At 36.6% G+C, this 27,966-nt stretch overlaps 1 protein-coding gene across 2 annotated transcripts in view; it reads right to left on the reverse strand.

Moving 5' to 3' along the window:
* The window catches only part of LAMA2 (laminin subunit alpha 2), a 352,955-nt gene extending 325,211 nt beyond the window's left edge, over nucleotides 1-27,744 (reverse strand). For both annotated transcript variants that reach the window (XM_050315959.1, XM_050315958.1), the window contains exon 1: nucleotides 27,582-27,744. In XM_050315959.1, the coding sequence (XP_050171916.1) occupies nucleotides 27,582-27,672 (91 nt within the window). In that variant the 5' untranslated portion in view covers nucleotides 27,673-27,744. The remainder of the gene's footprint in view (nucleotides 1-27,581) is intronic.
* Between the last annotated feature and the right edge of the window lie 222 nt (nucleotides 27,745-27,966).

Here is a 27,966-nt window from a genome sequence, read left to right on the forward strand (position 1 = left end):
TAAAATTCACAATTTGAGAAGAATAGGAAAAATACCCCAGCAGAAGAAGTCAGGGCAAAAAGTAACAACACTTTGCTTTGAGTCCCTATCCCTTCTTGATCCGGGTCAGCACAACTGTATAGAATGAAATCCACACTACTATGTAACAACTTGTCCCGGATCCAAGCCTGTGTAAGGATATAGCAGGCTCTGTAAAAACAAGAAACTGCAACGAAAAATTAACAGTGTATACAAGATTGGTTATAAAATGTATTAAGTGCTCCAAAGAGTTTGCAAAGTGATAGAATAGCTTGGGATCCCCTGGCATCTCTGCATCCCCACAAGATAACAAGATTTGTGAGAACATAATTCTTTATACTTTGGCCCATTTGTTCAAACTGATTATGAAAGATAGAATATAAGTTACTCGTATGATATGTACATATTAGGACAAGTGAAAATCCACTTTTTTGCTCTATTGCAAAAGGATATTTTATGGCACTTAAGGAATACATAACCACAGATGTACTGATTAATTATGCAAATCTAATAATTCATATTATTCAAAGTTAAAGTTAATAAGATACGGCATGTAGCTTCCTTAGAGGTAAAATGGTTGACATTAGCTGTAATTTGTGTTCCTAAGGAAATTTATAGAATTTATTAAATACAGAATTAAATAATCACATTTTATTCTTGGTAGAATCAATATTCCCCAAATTTTCAGGGTTAATTAATTTTCTCCTTTTAGTCACCCTCTTCCTTCTTCCTACCTACCTTCCTTGTGACATTTTTCTGTCAGGAACTACTTCAGATATTTTGTCTAGGTTGCTCAATCAGTACTGACCACTTTTCATGGTCTTTTTAGACTTCACACCCTCTCTTCATTTATGGCTCAGACCTAAAGGTGGCAATTCCAAACCACTTTTAAAATAAAGCCTAAGGAATTCTTCATTTCACAAACCAGATGAGAATAGTATTGACTGAAAATCGTTATTCTTTGAGAGCTGGCCTGTGGAGTTGTGCAATAAAAAGACAGTTTCAAATCATCTGGCATTTTATAAGGCAAAGGATAGCATAAGCTTAACATTCAGTAAGTCAAAGAGGTCAAATGCTGAGTGAAAATAAAAATTCACATCTTGAACCTAACAGTCAGATGATGATTAGGTCATGCTGACGGGGAGCATAATGGAACATGTTTTTCCAACCTGTGTTCTTCAGATAATTAAAGGTAGTTTTGGTTTCCAGCTCATCAGACCAAAACCTTTTATAAGGGCAATTTTAAAGTTTTTTTTAAGAGAAACAAAGTAACAGAGTTACAGGGAAAACAACAGCAAAAACAAATGAAAACACAAACCACAAAACAACCTCCACACTAACTTTTTTATTAAACATTTAGCATTTATTTAACATTCTAGCCATTTTAATACTTAGCACTAGGCATCCAGTAAGCTTTCTTGTCTCTAGGTTTTACTGACAAACAACAACACATAGCTCACAGGAGCAAAGCCTTTTTGGATCAGACTGAATCCTGTTATTTTTTAAGTAAATTATATGATCAAAGAAAATTATGTGGGTGGGGATTTGCAGTCTTCCATCATGAGGGACTTTAGGACTGTTCTACCAGAGGAAGCATTATTTATGGAACAGGTATATGAGGCAGAGCTTAGAAGCTATTTCAATAGTTTGTTGTAGCCATTTTCTTCTGCCTCCTACCTGATCTGATATTAATATGATTTTAGGAATGCAGTAGTTCCTTTATTGCATCAAACTCAGATTTCATGTAATATAAGAGGTTTGATATAACAATCACTAGGTGTTCCAGAAAGGCAGAGGAAAACTCCATACATAATTCTCCCCTACTCCTAATTCAATATTAATGTTTAATAGTTGATGAAGTGTTGACATCCTTAAAAATTTTTGTCTCACTTCAATACTTCTTTTATTAGTATTATATCCCAGCATATTCTCAGTCTCCAAATACATGTTCAAATAATCTCCAGATTTTAGGGTAGTTTCACAATGAGGTCCCGAATTTCAATTTCCTTTTTGTTCCCCTTATGCTTCTTTATCTTCTGGGAACATTTTTCATATCCACAGGTCATTTTATATAACATTTTAATCTCTATAGATTCTAAAAGGTATATAACAGTCCTATCAACAGGAGAACATTATAGTGTGTTGAGAATTTTTCCTGCAGAACACATCCCAAGTGAAATAAATTGTCTAAGGAACAACAGAAGGCCAAAGATAAGGCAAGTAAGGGAATCTTATTTCCTAAATGTCCATACCATGTATTAAACACGATTGTCCTATATGTCAGTGCATGATGATAAAGTGTTTGATGCCTCTTGTCCCAACGTACTTTATTTTTTAAATGTATTTCACCCTCCTGAGCTGCAATCAGACAACAGAAAAGCCCCAGAAGAGTTTTCAGTCATGCTAATAATACACCTAGGATGAAGTAAGGATAAAACTTAATCAAAATAGGATAAAATTTAATCAAAATACTGACATAGAGATATTTGTACTCCATTTAATCAGAAGGGTGCTGACAAACTGGGCAGATTAAATTAGGTTCATTAACATTTGTATTATTTCCATCATATTCCAAAATTTAAGTTTTCATCAGGAATTGGTAGCCAAATAGAAGTGTATTAAACTCAAGAAAACACTCAAAATACATTCATTTCAGTATATCAGTCTCACTGCCAGCTCAGAACTTAAACAGTGCAGTTCGTATCTTAACATCAAAATTCCTTATCAAACATTCAAAGAATCTACATTTGTAGCTGTATTGTTTGCTTGTTCATTCAGCCAGAGATCCAAACTAACAGCATGTTATCTGTTCATCCATCTCAGACCACCCATATTTTGAACAATTTTTCCAAATATCTCAAAAGAATTTCCCTGCTGTACCTCATGTTCACTGCCTATTATTGTACCATTATGAACTACCAAGGAGACTCTAGCTGCATCTTTTTTATACCTTCCTATCAGGTAATTGAAAAGAACAACATCCCCTCTAGCACAGAAAGGTACTGCTATTTAGATATGAAGTGCCTGTCTTGGCTCTTTTCATTATACAAAAAATATGTTAAATTAGAGAAAAACATCTTATGCACTGGCAAAGATCCAAGAATAAAAAAAGGAAAAATCCTTCATAGAAACTATACATATCTCCATAGTAGGGTGACCAGGATCTTTGAAAGGTACATTAGAACTCTTAATGTTTACATTACTATGGATGATACTAAAAGATTGGGGGATGATGGGGGAGGAAGTATGTTAACAGAATTGGAAAGAAACACCAATTATTACAGTTAAATCTGGAAAAAATTAGACTTTTTTTGTCAGTATAATCTTCCTAAATATATTTGGATAGAATTCAATCAATATTGGTTCTACTTTCTTTCTTCATTACATTTATTCTTAAATAATACTTTTTTTCTGTCATCCAAATGACTGCATGGAATTTGATAGTAAGATGCTCTTAATTTATGTATTTTTCTTCTACTGCTTAGAAGTTGATTCCTGCTTTTCAGTAGCAGACCAACAATATTGTCAATTATAATAAGCTTTAGTAAAGACTAGACATATGGTAGTACACAAATCTTTCCAACCTACTTGCAATACTTGAGTAATTAGCTTTTCATGCTTCAGCAACTTTGCCAACAGTTTGTCAACATTCTTGTAATCATTACTACTCTTGATTTATTTTGCAGAAAATAGTTATTTTATGATCTAAGATTTACTTTTCTTCTTTAACCTTTTGCAATAAACACACACTATGTAATACAGCAGACCCTGCATACCTTCGTGGTCTGTTCAGGATTCAGGATTCAAGTGGGCATCCTTTGTGACCAACGGAGAGGTCTCATTTGACAGTTGATCTGTGAGCTTGCACATGCACAGGACCAGCACAACAGCAGCAAATTGCACTCTAAAATGTTGGTACTGTTGTGGTGACCACCTCTTATATTCCACAATCCAAGTGTGAAGCCTTGGAAATCCAGGAAAAGAAAGGGAAAGGGAAGGGGAAAGGGAAAGGGAAAGGGAAAGGGAAAGGGAAAGGGAAAGGGAAAGGGAAAGGGAAAGGGAAAGGGAAAGGGAAAGGGAAAGGGAAAGGGAAACTACCTTTCCTCTTGAAGTATGTATCAGGTCTAACAGGATGATCTGGGTTAATTCTGCAGTCTGACTCCATAAATGCACATGGAGTGCTACAAAACGTAACAGTAGAAGGCAAAGGCAGTCCAAAGGGAATTACAAGGCCCTGTTCTCATTTAAGTGAGCACCACTATATTTTTCATTACAGAATCAGTAAATAAAATATATAAAATATATAACTATTTTTAAAAGCACAGGGAGCAAGGAATAGATATGAGATCTAGTCTGCTTGCCAGAGGAGTTGCCTTACCACTAGAGAACATCATCCAATTTTCCCAAAAACACTTGTACTCTTCAACTGGCTGGTGATTTGGCTTTAACAGGAAAAGCATTATTTAACCCCCACTAGCTTTGTCCGTATACTGATGCATAGAACATCCTCTTTGAAGACAAAACATCTGACTGAACAGACATAGAAGCTCAGTCCTCACATCAGAAGCAAGAGACCTATTTCATAAAAAACAGACACTGTCAGACAGCTGCTCTAACACCTGTTTGGAAGAACAGCTGCAGATGCCAACTGCATCCTAAAGAACAATACAAACACATAGATCAAGCAGTAGGCCAGGAATCTTGATGCCATATAGACCTGGACTACCAGTCAGCACCTACATGTAGAAAAGATATTGAATTTCAGCATTTTTCATCCCTGTGTGTTATCATATTCATTCAGGATTCTCTCTTCCACTCTCACATTTTTCCCCTGTATCCTTTACTGTACTGCAAAGAAGTCACCCTTCAAGGTAGTAGTGGGAAAGACGATTGGATTGTACCAGAGGATGAAGAATGATTATACTTCTCTATCCATCTTTAAGAGAAGTCACTCTCAGTCACTATGTTTTAATCTAGTTTAAACCTAAACCAGTCTTATTCTTGGTAGTAGTAAAGTGCTTAAGGTATTTGGTGAATACTTAGTATAAGTGTGTTCTAGTTACAAAAAGGCTCGAGTTTTTTTTGTCACAATACTGAACACAGTGGGGTAGTTTGAAGATTTAGATTATATTTGTGAGCTAGTCAGCTCAAGGATGCAATATGTGCAGCACTTCAGCATGAAAAATAAGAATTATTTTGTTTTCTACTCTTCTGTCATTTTCTATCTCTTCCCTTAAATATTTAATCACCTACGTAATAATTATGTTCACTGTGTAACATTTCTGAACACCAGCAGATCCCTTAATAATTGCACAAAGCCAAACAATTAACATTTCAAAATGCTTAAAACTAGAAAACTTTTTCACAGCAAGGCCACTGACTGTGGCATGCAAATGCCATCCAAAAATCATTTCAAATGCTTCCAAACAGTAAATAAAATATTTTACTCAGGTGGCATTTGATTGAGATACAGATACCACAATATGATTTGATGCCCTTAATGCTTCATTTGTGCCTTTTAGTTATACTGGGTAACAAAAGCACAGCCTATAATATTTCATCTGCACAGATATGGCACAATTCTTACACGTATATTCCATAATGCACAGCAGTTTCCATGGGGTTGGTGAAGATAGAATGAAAAATGGGAGTCAAAATGAACAATACATCAGCCCTCTGGCATAAGTATGGTAGTGATGTTTTGAGTCAAGGTGAAGTCAGGAGATGAGAAAAGGGAAATACAGACACTAGGTCTTTAGTAAAACATTTAGGTTGTTTGCTGCAAAGTTTCAGTCCTTCCACTTGCACATTTAAGCAAGTTACACTATCTACAAGGTGTGACAAACTCTGCAAGTGCAGAACAGCAAGACATGTCCAACCTACTTATATAACACTGAAAGGTTGTTAGAAACCTTTTCCTTCCAACAGCAAATATCCTACTGTATTTAAAGAATTCATTAAAAAGGAGTGACACAATGAAATCATTGAAGAAACTTATGGAAAAATATATTACTTATAACACCTGAAATTAAAAAGCAACACAGATCATACTTTAACATAAAGGGCATGAAATTATAGATTGGATGGTAGGCAGATGGTAACATGGACTACCAGCCTTGATAAATTGACCATAACTTCAAAATATGCATATACTTCTTCAATCAAATTGTATTTCAGAGTAACTGTACCTCCTGATTATAACCCTTACTCCAAATGCACAATTTGGCAGTGAACATACACACTGAAGTTTCAAGAATTTCTGTACTTCACACATAAATATTAGGTATAACACATAATAGCAAAACATTAAATATAATACATCATAGCAAAATAATAATATTAAGATACAATTAATGTTATTCCAAAGTGTGAAGCATCTACTGCAAGGCAATAGAGATTTTAATAAAAACCAGGTTCAAATCCCAAATTTCAAAATGACAGCCTTTTGATTAAAGCTATTAAAAATCAAGACTAAAACATAAACATATTTTAAAAACTGAACAGGAAAGCTAAGGATGCATCTGTTTGTGAAAACTAAGTATTGTTCAAAGTATCTTCCAAGTAAACTGTAATTACCTTCTGCACTCAAAACACATTGTAAGCTGGCAGAAAGGGAATTTATATGTTGGTGAACTGGGCAGTGCAAAGATTGCTTGAGTCCTTCTATTCATCCTGTTCCTACTTCTCAGAAAAGAACAACTGTTTTTCAACTCTTTATGTGCCTATCATCATCTTCTGCCGCAGGCACCAAAATAAATCCAAGTCCCTCCTTTTCTGGGAGTTCCCAAAATTTTTAATACGATTGCTCTTACTTACTCATTTATTCGGTGAAGAGCTAACACTAAGACAAGCCACACAACATTTGTCTCTCATGACTGAATGGCAGGCCCCTTTTGCTGACTCCATTTTCATTCCAACAAGCACACAGCATTCAACAGATCAGATTTCACTTTTTTGCCTAGATAAGACTTTTCTAGCATACCAAGGAAAGTCCATACGCTGATACATAAGTTCCTCCAACTATTTTACATTTTGTGGTGTCTAAAGGGAACTTAGGTAGTCAAATGATCAATTTCAATACTTCAAAGCAGCAAAATGGCAGCTTGACAGTGGACTGAAAGCTCTCAGTTGCTGGTCAAAGCAATTAGCATTCCAAACTGCACCTAAACATAAACAGAACTGAAAAATCTATGCTATTTCAAGCACACCTGTTTTGGACTAGTTACCTGGCTGCTAGATATTGACTGAGTAACATAGCCCCAATGCACTTTATAAGAAGACAAGCACAAAATCAAATGTCTTGGATTTCAGCCTTTTAAATGCTCGTTCTTTTTTTTTTTCTCTACAACTTCACAATCTATATAATACTGGCAAGTAATTGTCACTTTAGAATATTCTAATGTCACTATTACTTAATATAAACTACCAGTAATTCTCTGAGTACTTGATGCTAACAGGAATAGCTCAAGAAAGAGGTTGAGCTTTAACTAATACCTTTTCTGTTTTAATTTAGTTTGTTTAATATATAAAATATCTCCACTATTCTTTGAATACAGTGCTTAATAGATACGTTATACTCAAGCAGATAGTCTATATATAGATTACTACATAATTGTATAGATAAACATTTATGCATTTACACATTTACTAAAAGGTAACATTTGAATAAAACACCATACCTTTTAAGACAATGTATTGAACACTGAATCCACTGCCAGGAAGACTCCCTGTGTATGCATCATGTTACAAATGAACACGCCAAGTTAAGGTCAGAGCTGCCATATATCAGAACTACAGCCAAGGTATCTTCCATACCGGAGTACCACTGAGATCATCTGCAGAGAAATACAATTTATCTGCACTTTCACAACATGTCTGCACTTCTCACTACTCAAATATAGTGGGGAAGGAAGGAGTTACCTGTACTCTATTGACTTGTTGACTTTGTCAAATGCAGCTTAACTTCAGTGTAGTTCAGCTATAACGTTCAATACTTTATTGACTGTAATTGCAGTCATTCCATGCCCCCAGAAAGGGAGTTTATGTAACATCACATGCAGCAGAATGTTCTCCGTGACAAAGTCTAGCCATTTTAATCTAAATTATTATGTGAATTTTAAAGCCTGAATATTTTTTACTTTATGAATATATATGTCTTTGCAGATACCACAGACAAACAATCTTGCTTTTTTAACACGGAGCTGAGTGTCTTATATTTTTAGAAAAGCTTGTGAGCATACCTTAGAAGCTAGAAAAAAATATATGGGACACCCCAGATAGCACATATAGCAATAGCACCCAGAGGGAAAATAATCACATATACTTACTCCTTAAATGCCTAGACAGATCTACAGCATGCAGTAGAGGTAACTTCTGTCCATAATAGACTTGTGTCATTATTCACAAGCCTTTAAGAAGATTTCTAAGTTCATGTTTCTGAAATTTTTATTTCTCCACCAAACTACAGCCATTCATCTCTTTAAAGATCTTTCCTCCACTATAAACCTCACCACCCCATACCTGCAAGTCATTTCTCATGGTTTCCTAAATCAAGTTCTGTACCAAGGGAATGTGGCTGTTAGCAGATCACAAATGCCACTTTATGAGAATTTACTGAGGTTTCAAACAATTCCTCTTGTTAGAGGCTGCAGAAACTTAAAACTTCTTTTCCTGAATCTTTCTATGAGATAAAGGTATTAGTAAGGTACCTTTTTTTCTTATCTAAACAAAGACTTGTGCACCCTTAAAGCTCATTCATTTTACCCTAAACTAGTAAACTAGTTGGTCTAATACATGATCTCATCCCCTGCTATAACCCTCATATTGCTCAACCTTAAGTACTGATGTCCTACAGTATTAAAGACTAACTTAGACCAAACTGCTTCAGTTTTGAATATGGGGAGCTTCCACACTATGAATGTCATTCATTTAAATGGATGTGGAACAATGAACTGAGTCATAATTCAAGTTCCCAAAATTTCAAGGATTAATAATACAGACTTACCAAACTCCTCAATTATTTCTAAGACCTAAGGCTGAAGACTCTGGATGATACCTTAAAACAAGATATCTCTATGAATTTCTGTATGAGCTGCTGAGGAAAAATTACATTCAGAATCTGAGGTGTTAAGAGTGGAAGATTAAATATTTTTATCAGCTATATTTGTTTATGTTGCATTTTCACTTAAAACTGAACAGTAAAATTTTATATTTCTATTAAGCACTGACCAACTATTATTTTATTTAAACTGTTACATAACAAAGGATCCAACCTGGCTGACAAGCTTCAATGCAAAACACATGAGAAAGAGGAAAGGAAAGAGGAAGAAGAGAGTCAGAGAGCAAGGAACGGAGAGAGAGAGAAGTGGGGGCAAGTGACAGTGAGAAAAAGGCAAAGAGAAGGCAAGAAAAGGGATCTTTGTCTTTGTAAACACGGGTAGGAATGCCCCAATCTTGGAAAAAGTACTTATCTCCAAGTATATGGTCAATTTTTACTTTTGAGGGGCTTAGTAACACAGATGACCAAACTGTCTCATCCAGGAGAACAACAGATGTTCCAAATTGGAAGCTTCATGAGAAAATTGAATTCAGAGTTGTGTAACTTACTTTCTCCTCCTCGTTCACTGTCGATATCAAGATTTAAAGAAGCTTTTAAACTTGCCTAACAGTACCTTGACAAAACCTTGACAAAAGTGCCCTGTATCTGACAGAGTCCAGCAGAATAGAAAGCTTGAAACTAGGCCCATAGTTACAGGGATTTGTCTTACAGCATCATGTTGACAAATCTTCTCTAATTCACTATCTAATCTGCAGAAAAGTCAGTGGAACATCCTAGTTCCTTCTGCTGTCTCCATGTTTCACTGTGTCTGGTTTTCAAGGAATGAAATATCTAGCCTAGTGAACATTCTGGGCCTCAAAAGTAAGATTTAGGGTTTCCCACTCATACCTCATCTTTGAAAACACAATGTAGGATTTATATACCAAATAATTTCCAAGTAAATTTCATATAGCAGAAGAGAGGAAAAGAGCACCATGGGGGGAAAAAAGAAAAAAGAGAAAATGACAGCAACATAAAAAAGATGTAAGCAGCATTAGCTTTTCATGCATTAGTATAAGAAAATAAGTTGCAAGGCCAAAATCTAAAAGCTTTTTAGAAATTACAACAGAAGTCAAAGCATGAAGGGTAAAATCCTCTTGAGTTTGACTTCCAGTGTGAGCATAACAGACACATAGACTGTCTTTGCCTATTCTCTTCCTGTCAAACATCAAAACACCATAGTGGAGCAGTGCCTGGAGGATTCCAAGACCACTACTGTTGCATTTAAGCCTGAATCTTTCTTCTCTGTAAAAGAAAATGATACCTTTTTCAAAATTCTAAGCCTAACTAAATTTGTCTGTAAGCTAAGGTTTCCCCATTCATGAAAAGAGACCACTTCAGATCCAGAAACTTATCAGGTTTCCGAAATCTTGAAACAGCATCCAAGCTTTCGGGAGTATAAATAGTAAATCAAATGTCCACAACTCTTCACTATGCCCATTAGGACTTAAATATTTTTTAAAAATAGAGCTGTGGTTCTTTCACCTAATTAAAAAGGATTAAATTCTAATAAAAGGCTTTAAAAAAGCAAGTATCTGGAGTTCATTTGACCTTAATGACATTCCTTAAAAATGTCCACAGAGTCCTCTGCTCATCAAGTAACGTTATATGTGTTCCATATGCTGCAGAGAGTTTATGTAAAAGCTCCACCAACACTGCCTCTTCTAATTTTCAACCCTTTTATCAAACCTCTACAAATCAAAAATGTAAGCATGCTGAAAAGTCATTTGAATTGTGCTAGCCCACTTGCCACGTGTACTAAAAGAACCCTCCACAGTACACAAAACCTCAACATTGACCTCCGAGTCATGCATAATTGCAATTCATATAGTCCAAAGAGTAAGAAGACTTCCCAACAACAGTTGTTTGTCATGTCTGATGGTACTGAGGCCAAGAATCTTCTGTTGGCTCAGTTTTAGATCACAATGTACAAGAAAATCTCAAAGGAAAACAGCTACATTATACTTTGTTCATTGAAGTTCAGTAATAAGATTGCCAAGTTCCTTTCAAATAAAATTACACAAATTTAGTGAGGTAGTAAGCATGAACCACACCTATTCTCTTAAGGTAATGGAAATCACACACAGCTGCTCCACAACAAGATTTGGTTTTTGTCATGCTACACAAATGAAACACAACATTTCCATTTTATAACATAAAATCAGGTTTCCAAAAATTCTGATCATACCCTCTGCCCTTGGAGATTAAAGAAAAGAACTAAAGAAAATGAAGAAACTTTCCCACTTTTCCTCAGGAAGCTTCATGGTGTGTGGCAACCTACCCCTTGTTAAAAGTCAGAGTGCTTACAAGGAACCTATCAGATTTTAAATACCCTCCCTACCCTAAAAAAATTATGAAAAAAACTGTGAGTTCCTAGGTATGTTGTTGTAACTACATCAAAGCTGCCATGTTCTCATCCTCTCTTCCCTGACACTGTAACTCTACAATGTATAGTATATTTTACAGACCTCAATTTCCTGACATGGATGCAGAATTTTCTGCAGTGTCTAGACAGATGAAATTAAATTATTATAGGATGAAGACTATCATTTTGATGCTGTTCCACTATGACAAGTGTTTCCTGCTCTTATCTCCCCTTGGCTTTACAGAAGTCACAATCATACTTACTTTTTGAATGCATTTCAAAATGAGAACTAGAAATATGCTTCCTTGTCCTTTCATAATAGCAACCTCTAACTACTGTCCCTAAACTGTAACTACAGCTGCAAGTAATATTTTACTGATACAATTTCTTCAGAGAAAAGCTGAGCTATAAAGCAAATTAAAACCATGTCTCTCTAACTCTCAGTGAATACAGCTGTGTAATAAAGTGGCTACAGAAGACATTGGGAGTTAGTTTCTATTACTAGTTTTTGCCACTGAAAACTTTAGTATGTTGTATAAACTTTGTATACCTGCAGTACTTGTAGCCAGTTAGGGACAAAATATTCCAACCTGTGGTACTCAAAAATTACTTAATAAGATTTCAGTTAAAGTCAACTCTACCAAAGGTATATGAATTGAGGATTTTTTCTCTCTTCCACATCTAATAAGGCTTCAGAAATACATCGCTGAAACAAACCAAATAGCTTCAGTACACAATATCGATCCATATTTGCCCAAAAGGATTTAAATACATGCTTTTCATCTCTTAGGAACTGGTTCAAATTCCACATGACTTGGGGAGAGGGAGGGAGTAGGCATTTTTACATTTCTTACTCAACCTGTTCCCTTGTGAATTCTTGAATACTAATTTGGTCCAGAGAACAAAAGGAAGCATGAGTTTTCAGCCATGGAGACTAGTCTAGTCTAGTCTTTGAACATGAGAAGTGTATTGTAACTTCACCAAGATTTTTTCTCATTGCTATTCTTTCTCTGCCCTTCTATCTAAACAGTACTGGTCTCAATCAATAATGATATAATCCACCATTCAATTGTATTAGTTCTTTCCTCATGAGCTGCTTTTTTTCTAACAATATCAGGGTATCAGGCAAGAAAGTAAAGCACCTAAACTGGGGGCAGTTAATATCTCTATTTAGATAAGAGTAAGCCTCCTTCAAAAGACAAATCAGAGTGCCTCAAACTGGTACCCTGAAGTGCCGTATGAAACAAAATAACTATGTTTATGATCAATAGAACATCTCCCTAATCAAGCTACATGCCTGACATTAACTAGTATAGATACTTGTCGCAGCACTTCATGTCTCAGTAGCTTGGGTTTCTGCAGTAGGTTTCTTTTTTTTTATTATTATTATGGTTTTGAAAAATGCTTTATTGAGTTGTTAGAGAAATATAACATTAAGAAACTTATAGCATAAGAGAGTAGCATTCCTCTCAAACTTTCCTACTTCTTCACAAATATGAAAATCCTTAAGTGAGATGGGGGGACTACTATCTAACTACATATTTTAAAGCAGAAAAACACCAAAGTAATAAATGTGGATTTTGGAGTTAATATCTAAACGTCTGATGAAAGTCTGCTCAGACAGGAAAAAAAAGGAGTGGAAAAGACCAGATCTCAGTATTTTTTTCACAAATGCTATTTAGCGCTGAGAGACAGTAGAATAATTAAATTTATTTGTTCATACTAAACTTTGCTGCTATAGTTTAATTCTTCATATGTAATCTACTACATATCATTTCAACTAAATAAAAAAAAACGGACTCAGAGGAAGCATATTACAGTAATTTCATCACCACAGTGAAGTTTTATGGCCATTGAAGAAAAATGAAAGAGGTTAGTAACCTGGAAGATGTTGCTTTGAATAAAAGTATTTCTACACTGAATTGCATCATAAAATAATACATAATTGCACTTGAACTAAACAGTCATGTAAACAGCAATTGCTTACCATTTGCAAGAGAGCCTACACACAAAATTAAAAAAATAACGTTTTTCCCTTTTTGATAGGGAACAGTTAATCACGGGTTACAGGACAAATAGGGATAACAGAGAGCATCCATTTATAACAGAGGTTGATTTTGGATCCAAGCTTGTTTTATCTGGCATATCAGCAATACTACAGGAAACCACACTCAGATTAGAATGCAGAAAGTTGAAAGATTCACAGTGTTATCAGATTTCCCATGCAGCGTGCTATTGCTCTGGCCAGCATTTTAAGACTGGTAACAAAATCCAGATGCAAATGTAGGGCATTATTTTTTAACCTTTATTTAAATTTATAACTTCCTCTTTATGTTTTTCAAATATCAAGGTTGCAAGAGTTTGTTATCAAAGACAAAAAGACAGGTCAGGCTGTGACCTGATTTAGAAGGCCACTAAATTTCTACGTCATTCATCCATTACTTGTCCTTCTAGGGTCTGACTGCAAACACCAAGCATTCCTCTAACAATAACTTTTTTTAAATCCCATACTGAGCACACAAGAATTTGTAGAACAAGAACACTGGAAGTGTTGTAGTCTTAAATAAAGAACAGTATCTCTAACTACACAGCTCTTTCTGTGGCCAGCTTCACCGTTCTCTCTACAGCACTAAGGATTGTCTTAATACAAATATCATATTTTAAACCACATATTTGCCATGTTGTTATTTTTCTACTCAACTGATACATGTGGAGCTAATAATCCATATTTACAAAGACTGCAATAACAAAATATACGTGAAATATATATATCTGTGCATGATGGCATGCATTGCTTAAAAAACATCAGCCAGAAGAGTATTCTGGAATATTGTGCTGGAATACTCATATCTGGGAAGGAAATCTGACCACAGACTCTCTCTTTTTGGGTCAGACAATTCAAGCAGATCACTTACAAATTTTAAGGAAAACAAATAATCCTGCATCACACATTTCAATTTATTGAATGCAACAATAGACCATAGAGCACCTGACCTCAGAAATGTTGCTATTTTTCAAAAGTACATTTTGACAAGAGAGCCTTTTCCTTTGCAAAAAAAACCGTAAAAACTGTCACTTTCGACAAAGATACAGGTTGGTGCAAAATTAATATTTTTCTTAGACTACAACATATTTTCAAGAGAAGCACTACTTCTGTTTCCAGGCCTTTTTTATCAGGTTGAAGACTGAACCACAAAAAAATTTTTCAAGGTGTATGCACCTCATCTTTCCCTTTGAAGTCTTATATCAAGTAAACTGTCAGATCCAAGGGTAAGTTCACCTGTGGGCAGAAGACATGAACTTACTAGATTGAATAATGTTAATAGAATAATAAAATTAATTCAGTATTCCATTATACATCCACTATATCAAAAGCACAATGCACTTATCTAAATAGCATTGTACAAGCCTCATTTATGAATGTGGAAAGAACAGCTTAGCTCACTTTCCATGTACACATCTATTTTAGATAGACATAAGTAATTTCAATTTAATGGAAGTTAAGCAGAAACATTCCATAGAGGATGAACACAAAAAGACTTCTTACAAGGGTGGGAAATATGATCTGTCTCTATTCAAGAATGCTCCTAAGAATACCATTTAAAAAAGCAAAGTACCTCAGAATAGCTACAGTCTCATTTGTTTCTCCTTGCAGTCTATATTGACACAGCGTGGTCACGTCTAAGGGCCATCCGTCTGCTTTAAACTACATGGTCTTTATCTCAGTCCTATGCCCATAGCCTAATATCAAAAACACAGATTCACTCAACATTGTTCCCCAATTCTGAAAGTCCTAGCTAATTAATTCAGTTTGAATTTTAATGCAGCTCAGTAACATGCAGTAATTCTAAACATCATATATGTTGCATCTTCGGTAGAGCAACATGTATTGTGATGAAACCAAAGTCCTCCAATAATAGTACAGCCCACTGGGGACAAAAATTGATTTAAGATTTTAGTAAGAAAATATCCACTAACAACAATAACTAGAGTTAAAATAGGTTAAAGTTTTAGGGTTTGTTTTAGAACAAAGCGGAAAAGATATTTTCTTTCGGGAGGAAAACAGCTTGTGCGTGCTTGCCAATTTAAAAAAAAATTAAAGCAAATACACTCACTCACTTTCAGGCTAATTATATTTCCTAGTGGAAAGTAAGACTGACAAATATCACATCTTAAAATCTTTTTAGGTCAAACAACACTAAATACATTAAATCCACCTTAAAATCTAAAATAAGATGTCAGATACAATTAGCTTTGCTAATAAAAATTAATCTAAATTCTTTTAGAATAAGCCTCTAAAACCTTGGGCTTACTTCTTAAGATACTTTATTCAAGAAAGGCTGAATCCTTTGCTAAAGTTTCTTAGCACAGGTAAAAATTATAAGAATTATTTGCACATGAGGAATTATATACCTATTTGGAATTACCCCTCATCACATTTTTAAAAAAACATAGATACACTCATAAGTGCATATGTAGGAGTGATTAATGTTTATGAAACAGAACAGTGGGATTCCAGAAGTACCATCTGACGACATGTCAATATTTTGATCCTCACAGACTTTGAACAGCTGTTTCTTCATCCCAGTTGATACAGTGAAAACATCTTAACTTCAACACAGAAAAGTTTAATTCCTAACAAAAGAGACTACTATGGATCTGTACATGCAATTTTAAAGAGCTTTCCCTCACATACCATTTCCACAATTAGTTTATCTTAAAAGGTAGTTAGTTTTGTTTACTCCTCAGGTACCTTTACAGAGTCGAGGGAGACGATACAAATATAGAAACAAAGCCTCATTTAAACAGAAAACAACACTAAATGCTTCTTAATAGCTCTCTGTAGCCACTCACTCCCTAGTTTTCAACTATAGGCAATACTTCAGTTCAGCAATTCATTCTGACACACCTGGGACCCTCTGGCCCCTCATATTCTTCCAGACATTGTAGCTTACGCACAAATATGTTAAGAAGAACATTAAAACAGAACAAAATGTTATGTTCTGCATGGTATACTCCCTCTATAATGACTTGGAATTCAAGTCTTGCCACAAGGAAGCCAGTAAGAATTTCACTGTAACTTCAAACAAACCTAACTTTCACACTTAAATGAATACATATCACACAATTTTTGTCAGATAAAGAAAAATCAGGTAGTGAATGAAAGAAAATTATTTTGTTGGACTCTCTGTGGATTTGGTTTAACAGTGAATACATAAGTTCAGTTTCATTTCTAGAAAATAATTGTACAGGAACTGTCACACTGTAGACAGATGCTATATTTTTTAACTAATTCCAGAAGTGATTTAAAGGTCTACTGTGGAGAATAGAATTGCTTTTTAACATGAAATTTAATAATTACTTGAGTTTATGAAACAGACTGAGGAGACTAATTTCATCACATTCTAGATTATCCTAATAATGTTGACTCACTTTGAAACCAAATGTTATATTACAAAAATACTTAGATCAATTAATGGATTAATTCATCAATGGATTTTCAGTTAATTGGAAGTCTTTATTTTCATACCTTTCAGCCAAAATTTCTTTTGATTTCTGGAAACTATTCTATGGGACAAGAAGATTATAAGAGTGCCCTTCATGAACCACGTTTGAAGTGACACACTTGAGCAGTATAAAGGCTCCCACAGTCACATCTGACCCTAGAGGTGTGTCAAGTAACTTTAGGCACACACTGCTCAGCCACTCAGCTTCTTTAGCACAAAACTGATAGCCCATACAACAGTTACTGGGAAGAAGACTCTCTTGTGTCATGACAGCAACATCAGGCCTGCTCAGCCTGGAGAACAGAAGGTTGTGTGGAGACCCCTTAGCAGTCTTATACAGTGTCTGAAGAAGGCCTACAGGGAAGCCAGGGGGACTCTTCAGAAGGAACTGAAGGGGGATTTATCCTTGATGGGACAAGGATTAATGGGTTCAAACTGAAAGAGGGGAAATTTAGGTTAAATATACAGAAGAAATTGTTTACTATGAAGGTGATGAGGCACTGAAACAGCTTGCCCAGAGAAGTGGTGGATGCCCCATCTCTGGCAGTGTTCAAGGTCAGTTTGGACGAAGCATCAAGGAACATGGTCCTCTGTGAGAAGTCCCTGCCCATGCCAAAGGCATTGAAACTAGATGATCTCTAAGGTCCCTTCCAATCCAAACCATTCTGTGATTCTGTGAAATAAAGACTCATAATAGCAGAGGAAGAGAGCTTAAAGCAGTTAAAGACCATGTTACAGTAGGAGTTGTTTTGACTTTGCAACAACTTCTATCAAAGCCTTACTTTTTCTAACTTGTTCAACTTGCCTGTTCAGTGACATTTTCTGTGCTGTGCTTCTTCATGTTTCCAGGCATAAGTCTTTCCATGAAAATATTTACAAATAAAACTAAGGAAAAGTGAGACTGAGAATTTCTTGCATGAGAAATGTGCAAGCGATTTGTTTCACAAATGCACAGAACTGAGGTGAACAATTAGAACCTCAGTCTACATTCAAGCTACCACAGATTTCACTATTTTCAAAGCAGACTGCCTACAAGTTGTCCCATTTTCCACAGAGGTGGTGAGATCCACATGAAAAGTGATGGTCTGGAATTCCTGATGACTGATAGCAGCTTACAGTTGGATACGGCAGAACACTTCGAGTTACTGGATCTTTAATAACCGAGTCACAAGGAATTGACTGCATCCTGTTTAACTGAATGTTGCATTTTCTCATGTTAAGTGAAGGAGAGCGGTTCTGCAGACCAATACTAGGATTACAACAAATTACTGAATAACTTCCAATATAACTAATATCTATCAATTCAAGACTAATTCCATCCCAGACAGGCATATATCTTGTTAGAATTTTTCCATAAATTCAGTTCTTTCCTCTTTTTCTGTAATATTGTAGTTTAAGATACTCAGGTATATTCTCAAATGCTCTTCTGAAAATGCAGGTCTGCTACAATAGACTTTATTAATATGTCTAATATAAATTCTTTGACAGCTTGTCCATATAATTAAAAAAACTCACTCTTGATCTTGCCAATACAACATTTTTATCTATGTATTTACTAATTCCATGCTTTACTATGTCTACAACTATATTAATTTCTAAGACTATAGTGACAAGTTTACTGTGTAAGACATTTATAAATATTAGCATCATATCTATAGGCTTCCATTTCCCCTCTAATGAGGCTGTGTTCATATAACCTGTTCAACAATCAGTTATATACTGATATTACTTCATCAGCACTTTCCCACCAAGTTCTTTATAACCTTCCCTAAGTCTCAGATTCAAATACCTATTTCTCCTAGAGCTACTGAGCTGATACCACTCATTAGCCTTAAGTAATCTATATCAAAGCTGGTTCCTCAAACATTTTCATGCTAACAACAAATCCTACATCCAGAGTTGATAACTTGATAAATCAGTATTTCTTTCCTCCTGTATCTTCTGTTTAGATCAAAACCTGAGCACATTAGCTGTCTGTGACATCTATAATGCTAAACACAAACAGAAATTACTGTGTACATTTCATTGGTTTGCTCATCACCACAATTTTTCTCTTCAACTACTTTATTTCTGCCTATATGGCACTCTTATAACACTGATCTCTCTCTTACTAGTGGTACACATGCAATTTTATTATTCTGAATGATATTATGGGACTTCATCAAGTTGAAGGCAAAAAACAGATCAGCAGAATAAGTAGTTACATAAGAACCTCTGAATCACAGAACACTTAAATAGATATTTTTGAACAAATAGATATTGTAAGTGGAAGCAAAGTACTGCACAAACAACCACAGATGTGTTAGCATCATGACGAACCAATACATTAGAGCACAGCTGTATCCATTGATTCCTTCAGATATTATCATCTAAGAATGACAGCCCAAAGTGAAATCAGGAGACTAAACAACCTGACCAAAGATAAGGTCTACGTTTAATGAATACACAAATGATCCAGTCTAACAACCTGAGTTCCACTTTATCCTTCTGGGACAGTGTCTCATTTCCCCAAGAACTGACTCAAGCTCCCAGTGAAGATGATGATTTGTTATTGTTGCTTTCCCCATCACTTTTATATATCACAAAAGTTCTTTCACCAATTAAACTATGAGCTTCAAAGTCAGTTTTAAATAACTCCTACTAATATGGCAAGCAGGTTCATTGTATTTTACCCTCTAATTAACAAGCTATGAAGCTGATACAAGCATTGAACTGTTAATTTTTCTGGCAAATGACTGTCTTGTTCTCTGTGTCAAAGCTGTGGCAGGGGGAAGAAGGTGAAGCTGCATGCATAATCAGTGATTATAGGGTATGCATGTAAAAGCTTCCCTACTCTGAATTTAGAAAATATTTACCATATTTACTACATAAGCATACCAAAAGTGACACTTGCACAGACCCTAAACTCACACAACACATAACCTTAATATAATGGAACTAATTTAGAAGGTTGTGCCCAGCTGTAGAAAGACACTGTGCCTAAGTGAATAATTCAGTGTGCATACTGCAAATATATTTTTCAATTAAAGATGTGGGGGGTTTTCCAATGGTAAAGAAACCCTTTTTGTGTGAGGGCTCAATCATCTTTAAAAAAAGAATAATTAACAGAAGATATTCTCCAATTGTACCAAAATCAAATGTCAATGAGAAACAAACCGTTTTATGCTATGCACTATATATGGGAATTCTTATATTCACAACTGGGATTTTTCCACAATGGTCATAAAAGGTGACTAAAAAATTATCCACAGGGATGAAATAGTATCGAGAATTGTTTTGTCAGGTAACATTAATTAATTCAGTATTGTCAATGATGGCTCAAGGTTTAACACACAAAACGTACTTGTGATGGTCTGCAATCATCCTTTTGTTGACACTACAAAAAACACATGCATAAGTCACACAGCTAGATGAGATGCGCAACTTCACCACTTCCAAATCACCAGCTCTGGGATTTGTACAAACATACATGTTCTGTTCCCAGTGGTTTCATGTATCAAATAGAAAAGCCCTGTACAATTTATTATACTACTTTATTACTTACTCTAAACTTTTTCTTGTCAGGTAGAACTCTGTAGCTTTCAGAGGAACCTAGGCTATTTACGATCCCACCATTGCAGACAGCTTTAGAAAATGCACCAAATAGCTATCATTACTCACAAATATCACTAATCACAAAATAGTTATCACTGCAGCACAGTATTTTATCATACATATTCAGAAACATAGCAATATGTAAAAATAATGCTATTTATTTATTCCTTATCCCAGTCTAAAAGTTATTCAGCAACAAATGTATAGCAATAGTTCTACATTCCCAGTGCAGGACATTCTCCAGGAAAGTTAATATATAATGTATTTCTTTGCACTAGAGATTACCCAAACATTTCTGTGGAATGGGATTGCAGGCTGTTGAGCAGGTAGCATAAAGGGAGTAACAAATTGTCTCGTTTGGCATCTCCCATAAAAACCTAAAGGTAGCCTGAGTGAAAGTGACACCAAAAATTCTCAGGGTTCATCTGAGGAGTCGGGATATATGCAGAAAACCAAGCTGAATACTAAATAAACTCTTACTACCACTGGAAATGTGCAGAAAAACAGTGCTTTTGATTTCTTTTTCTTGCACCTCTAAGCTCCTGATTACCAATCCCCAGCTTTGCTCCACTTTCCTGTAACAGTGGGAAATACCCCACAGTAGGTTTATAGGCATTCATCATTCTGATTCTTTCTAATTGCTCTCAAAGAACACCCCCACTCATTGGGGTAGGTGAAGAACAACGAGATACAGTCATCTGCCATTAAAAAAATAAATTATATAGCTTTAAAAACAATTTTTTATACTATTTTGTTCACTTTTAGGTAATTTTCTTTTTTATTACATCTCAAATCCATGAATTATGAAAGTAGTAGGTACATATGTCAGTTGGGACAGAACAAGGCATTGTAATGGTATTTGGATAATCCACTCTGCAGGAATGTTCATTATTCTTCCTGAGGTTTCACAAGAGTTCCCTGGCATAATACTGCTACAGCTGCTTTACAGTCTAATGTTATTACAAGGTCTGATTCAAAGATAATGTCTGCTAGAGGAATCTGGCAGGGAGCAAGAGTCCTACAAAAATCCTTGTGACGCTAAGGTGTAACTAATGGACACTGAACTGCTGCAAAAACCGTGGGTAGTAACAACTATTTGTTTTGAGTGTTGCAAGAATCCTGAGGGATCTTTTTTATTTGTCAGTACAAAAATCACTCAAATCCAAGTTATTTTTTCTGGAAATCCTACAATTTTTCTAATAAAAATAAATCATTTTTAAAAAAAAGTCTAATCTCAACCTTATCCATAGTACAGAAGTGGTTCAAAATCATTGCCATTTACTTCAGTAGCTCTTTTATCTACATTTCTGGATTGAAGAAAACATGGAAACTGCAGAAAATCAGGAACTAGGAATTGGCTATCAACAGTAGATGACAAAAAAGAATAAATAAAACCAGCAGGAACCAGCTCAGGAAATAGCTTCACCAGTAAACATAAAGAGTTCACTTTCCCATTTCAAACACATGGATGGAATAAATATAAAGTTTAACAAACATAACGTATAGGTCTGCATTTTACATATGTAAGGAAGATTTGGTTTGTATTATTTGTTACTGAAGCCCAAGTGTGTGTCATAATGACCTCTCATACTCTAGACAGAACCCTTACTCAGAAGAAAAATATCCAGTAATTAAGGAGTTATGAAAAAAGTTGGGAAAGGAAAGGAGATAATCAGGCATACACGTCAGTTCACATTTGCATGTATTTGTGTCCTATCACCATTCCTGACCTATAAATATAAGGAGTCTGGACTTCTAGAGGGGAAAAAAAAAGAAAAAAGAAAAAACAGAAAAGAAAAGAAAAAGCAACCCTGCACCAGGAATTCATGCTGCCTCTTATTCCAAAATACTATAATCTCAAAAAACTGTCAGTCCAAGTAGCTGGATAAGAAATTAGAACATGTGTGGGTGGATTCCTTCCTCCAGACTGAATTAATTAAAAATGATTGTTTGCTGTATTATTTTAAAGCGGATTTCTGGAACAGGTTAAAGAACCCCTGTTCTGACTTTAGTATTTCAAGACTAATAAGAATGACTCATATAAAAAACTTGGAGGAAAAATTAATAATAAGGGGGTTAAACATAAAGTGCATCTTATCATCTTATGTTCCTAATTGTTACTTGGAAAAATTCACACATTCTTGTACAAGGCCTGCCTCATTCAGTTTGGCTGTGGTTATTTCTAGTTAAAGCAAGTACACAAAAAACTCACATATTCATGTCTCCAGTCAGTCTGGAAAATTCTACCTATTTCTAATACCTTAGGCTGGCCCTTAACTACTATGTTTTCCTTTCTCACATTCTAAACCTGAAACATATATTAATTCTGTCTGTTTTCATTTTCTCAGCCAGTGATTAAACTATCAGAAAGTCATATGGACAACAGCTTTGAAGTAAAAAGTTACATGTAATCACAACATATATTTGAGAGCAGCATTTGCCAAAATTTTGGGTCTGGTTAATCCCTATTAATCAGGCAGCACTAAATACTGCTAAAACAGTTGCTAGAACTAATCATGGTCTTTTATACATACATTTAAATAAATAATAATAAAAAAGAAACAGAAATCATAATTTCCAAATCACCAAAAATTTATCTGCCAAAACATTTAGTTGCATATAGAATGACTGTAAAAAGAAGACACACCGAATGTACTATACTGCAGTATGCCTTCAGTGACCAAGGTTTGTTACCTGTGACAAAATCTGGAAACTTGATTAAAGAACTCCTATTTAAAAATAAAAAAGATACACAGAATTTTGCACATTGTAAGATGCCTACCCTCCACATCTTGACTTACACAGACTGAATGGATTGGATAATGGCTAAATTCTACCTTTCTTCTCGCAAAAGATAAACTACTTTGCGACTCTCTCTCAAAGAGCCATGGATTTTCAGTAATTGCATCTTAAAGATTTTTACATTGTTTTATTGTATCCTAAAGATTTTAATATTGTTTTCATATTTGTTGATATTGGACAACAGATTCAAAATTTATTTAGGTTTATTTAGGTTGAAAACAAGCTGATAAACAACCATCTAAGCCTTGTTTTCTCAGGAAAGTAGAATGCAAATTTACCAGCTAAATTTTTACAAGCTCTGTTCTCCAAATAAAGTCAGCAGAATGTCTTGTATGTTTAAATGCCGTTATCCATTATGAAAATGCTCTCCCTTTCAAGATTACAGCTGACTAGTCTTGGTCATTTTTTGAAATTGACCTTACTTCAAAGTGGTCCCTATGAAGAAATAGGAAACTTGACTTTTGCTTTACCAGATTTCATTAACAAAGCATCTGGACATTTTTTGTCTCAGGAAACAGAGAATCGAAGTCTACAAAACATTCTTCATTCTCAGCATATGAAACATTAAAATTACGTTCCATTAGCCTTTTCTATTGACTTTTCAGAGTACAGAATACAATATGCACACATGCTTGTAGGTGGGAAGAAATCTTGTAACTCTTCATTTCCATGAGATAATAGGGAGAATACAGTTTTGAACTAAAATCCCTGGAAACTTGTTTAAAAAACCCACACCTACAGACAGACATAAAAATATTGACCAACTTGCCACCATCCATTGCCTAACAGACTGACACTAGTCATACTCTGTTAACACTAGGCTGATTTCACTCCTCAGTTCTGGGTGAGAAATTTCACTTCGACATTATAAGCATCGTATATACATCACCTCATGGAGTCAACTTGCACTTCCTTCCGCGTATGCTAAGAGCACCTGTACTCCGTGAATTATCTCCACTGATGTCAGCAGCTGGCACCACAGATCAAGTTACTGTGCAGTGTATGTTCCTTAGCCCTGTCCCTACTGTTCACACCTTTCACAGACAAATAGCTTTCATTCTGTCTAATGACAGACACTTAGACCTTTTAGTAAAACTATGAGTTCAAGATCAGAAGCAAGTTGTTCATTACTTTCTAAACTACTATTTTGATTTTCTCATATTCCACAGCGAAGAGGATGAACCAAGGTTCAAGATTCAAAGGAACATTACATAGCACTTCAGTAAGACTTCAAATTACGTATACCTTAAAGAAATCCTGTCACAGAATGGACATGCCTTTCTAGTTCTGATTTTTCTATTTTCTGAGAAATTATGATTGTTTCCGCTGGGGTAGAGTTAATTTTCTTCACAGTGACTGGTATAGGACTGTGTTTTGTATTTGTGCTGAACACAGTGATGATCATATAGAGATGTTTTTGTTATTGCTGAGCAGTGCTTACACAGAGCCAAGGCCTTTTCCGCTTTACATAATGCCATGGTGGTGAGGAGACTGGGGGAGCATGGGAGGTTGGGAGAAGACGCAGCCAGGACAGGTGACTCAAACTGACCGAAAGGATATTTCATACCATATGACATCATGATCATTATATAAAGTGGGGGGAAGAAGTTGGAAGGGTGGGACATTTGAAGTGATGGCATTTGGCTTCCCAAGTAATAGTTACGCATGATGAGGCCCTGCTTTCCTGGAGATGGCTGAACACCTGCCTACCCATGGGAAGCAGTGAATTAATTCCTTGTTTTGCTTTGTTTGCGTGCATGGTTTTCACATTTCCTGTCTTTATCTCAACCCACAAGTTTTATAGCTTTACCCTTTCTGATTTTCTCCCTCATCCCACTGTGGAGGGAGTGCATAGTGCTTGGTCAATGGCTGGGGTTCAACCATAGCAGAAATGACTACTTAGTGTTCAAGCAACAAAAGAACTAATAACATGTGTAGCTGAAAAAATAAACCAAACCCAAACCAAAAATCTTAAAATTAACTCCAGGTTTCTGACCACAGTAAACCTTTTAACAATTTAAAAATGGGGGGAAAATAATGTAACAACAACAAGAACAGCAACAAGAAAAGAAATACAAACTGTTCTCATCTTTGAGGTGCAAAATGTTCTTGAACTGTTCTGTTCTGAAAAACAACATGGGAATTCATTGTCATGTCTCAAATACTGTTTTTCAAAGCATTGCAGCTCTGTTACATAATTTTCTCCGCAGACATCCGACTGATGCTAACAATTAGTGAGGCAATACTTACCATCCAATGTTATGGTTATTACCAAATAACTATTAAGTGGAAAAACAAAAGTTGTAAGTCTAAATATATAAACCATGGATCCAGTAACATTCTTGTACTTGCTAAAAATCCCTTGAGACTCCAGTGAAGTCAGACTTTTCAAACTTTTTGCATTAGAGAGGAGTTCATTACCTCTTTGCCTGAGCAACACAGTGACATCTACATAGTGCTAGCACCTCCTAGCAGCTGCAACAGATCTTAGAAATTTTGAAGACAGTTAATGGCATAAAAATTTGACAGGCCAGCACTTGAATTCAACTGTGAAGTTTAGAAGGTCTCATCTCCACATTAACATTTAATTAAAAGTTGTAGTGTTCCCCACTGGATTACTAGAACTTAAGTTATAACATAATATCAGTGATGCAGCAGATGAATGCCAAAGACACCCACTTCTAATTTAAAAGGAAAATAATGAACATATCCCTTCACTGCAGAGGTTAAAAAAACAGTACTGCATAAAGAAAAGGATTCTCTCCAAAAGTATCTCTGTGTGTGTGAGTGAGAGAATACTAAAAGAAATGTCAAATCACTATTTTTCTAGCTGAAAAAAGTGGATTAGGTGGCAGGCAAAAAAAAAAAAAAAAAAAAAAAGAAAAAAAACCAGCAAGAGGAAATCTACTATATTTTAAATTCTCTACTTATAAAATCTCAGCCTTCAATGTTTCCGAATAAGTCATCATCTAAACACAGTCTAATTGTGGATGAGTTTTTATCTGCACAGATACTTGATCAACTGTCTTTTATCCTCACATGGTAAAATTCATACTAAGGAGACAGCTGTTTGAGATAGGTTTTCTCATGAAATGTCAGTGCACCATGTTTTCCAAAGTAAACCCTAAACTGTAAAAATTCCTAACCCACAGTGTTCAACCTACAGTGTGACATCAGGGTCAAAGGGAAGCTAGCTGTTAATACAGTGGCTTTAATTAGTTTTATTTTGACACACCCACAGTATCTCCTCACTGAATTCATTTCATCAAGGCTAAAAATGTAAAGAGCAGCAAATGCAAGCACCAGAAGGAATACTGTGAGCTGAACAATGTTTTTAAGGATTTCCTATGAGGCCTGAGAAATTGAATAAAGTTTATTTCTCCCATACCTGTACAACACCCTTTTTGATCTGTCCATAGAACAGCAACTTAACAAACACACAAACAAACAAAACCCCAATAGTGTTACCTAATGTGTCCATTATACAAACAAAACCCCAGTAGTGTCCATTATACACCTAAACGTTGTATAATGGAAGATGATGGCATGTGTAAGACACTAACTGCCCACGCAGGATACAATTGATTCTGTCCCCATTCCAGTGGTGGTTAGTTTTTAACACCGGGATAAGAGCATCAAATTGTCTCCTGAAGTAAAAGCAGCCCGGGCTTTCAACATAGATTGCTGAGCTTCCCCCACCACAGAGATCTCAAAAGACGGGCACATCCCGGGTGGAAGAGGGCTGCCAGCAGATCAGCCCGTAAAGACCGTGAGGCTCTTGGGGAACAAGGACACATCCTCCAGCCGCCCCTCAACTATAGCGACAGTGCTTTGGCCCCCCCTCCGCGTTCAGTCACAGCGCAGCCCAACTGCGCTGCTCCGAGCCGCGACATCAAGAGCGTGTGTGCGGTACCGGGCAGCGCCGCGGGATGCGGGATGTGCCGGGGCTGCAGCTCTGCTCCCGCCGGCCGCCCCACGGGACCGCGGCAGCAGCGCCCGCCACAGCCCCTCCTCGGCCCGGCCACCGAGGTCCCCTCTGCAGCCTGGGGGCTATTCCTCACGCTCCGTCTCCATCCCCTCGGCCCTCCCGTCACCACAAGGGCTCCCGAGGCTGGTGGCAAGGTCGCCTCCCCCTCCTCCTCCGCCGCGGCCCCGGCCGGACGGGTGAGGCACGGACGGGCTCCCCGCTCCCCTGTACCTCTCTGCGGCTGCGGCGGCGGCGGCGGCGACTGGCCTCGGCTGCCGAGCACCGCCAGGAGCAGAAGGAGCGGCAAACTTCCCCGTGCCATGGCTCTCGGGCAGCCGAGCTGCCGACCCGTCCCGCCGCGGGACAGCCGGGCGAGTGAGCCGCGGCCGCCCGGGAGAGGAGCCCCCGGTGTCCCGGGCAGGGAGCAGGACACACCCCTGTCCCCCCCCACACACATACACACACCCCGCCCCGCCGCCGGGCCGCTGCTCTCAGGGCGGCCGGGGAGCGAGAGGGGCCGGGAGGGCACCGAGGGGCCGGAGGGCCGGGCGCTGCCCCCGCGGGAGAGGGCGCGCACCGGGAAGGGGTCGCGAGCCCCGCGAGCCGGGAGCGCCGT

Source organism: Myiozetetes cayanensis, unplaced genomic scaffold (genome assembly GCF_022539395.1).
Source record: "Myiozetetes cayanensis isolate MyiCay16 unplaced genomic scaffold, myiCay2020 scf2-11, whole genome shotgun sequence".
Taxonomy (NCBI): Eukaryota; Metazoa; Chordata; class Aves; order Passeriformes; family Tyrannidae; genus Myiozetetes; species Myiozetetes cayanensis.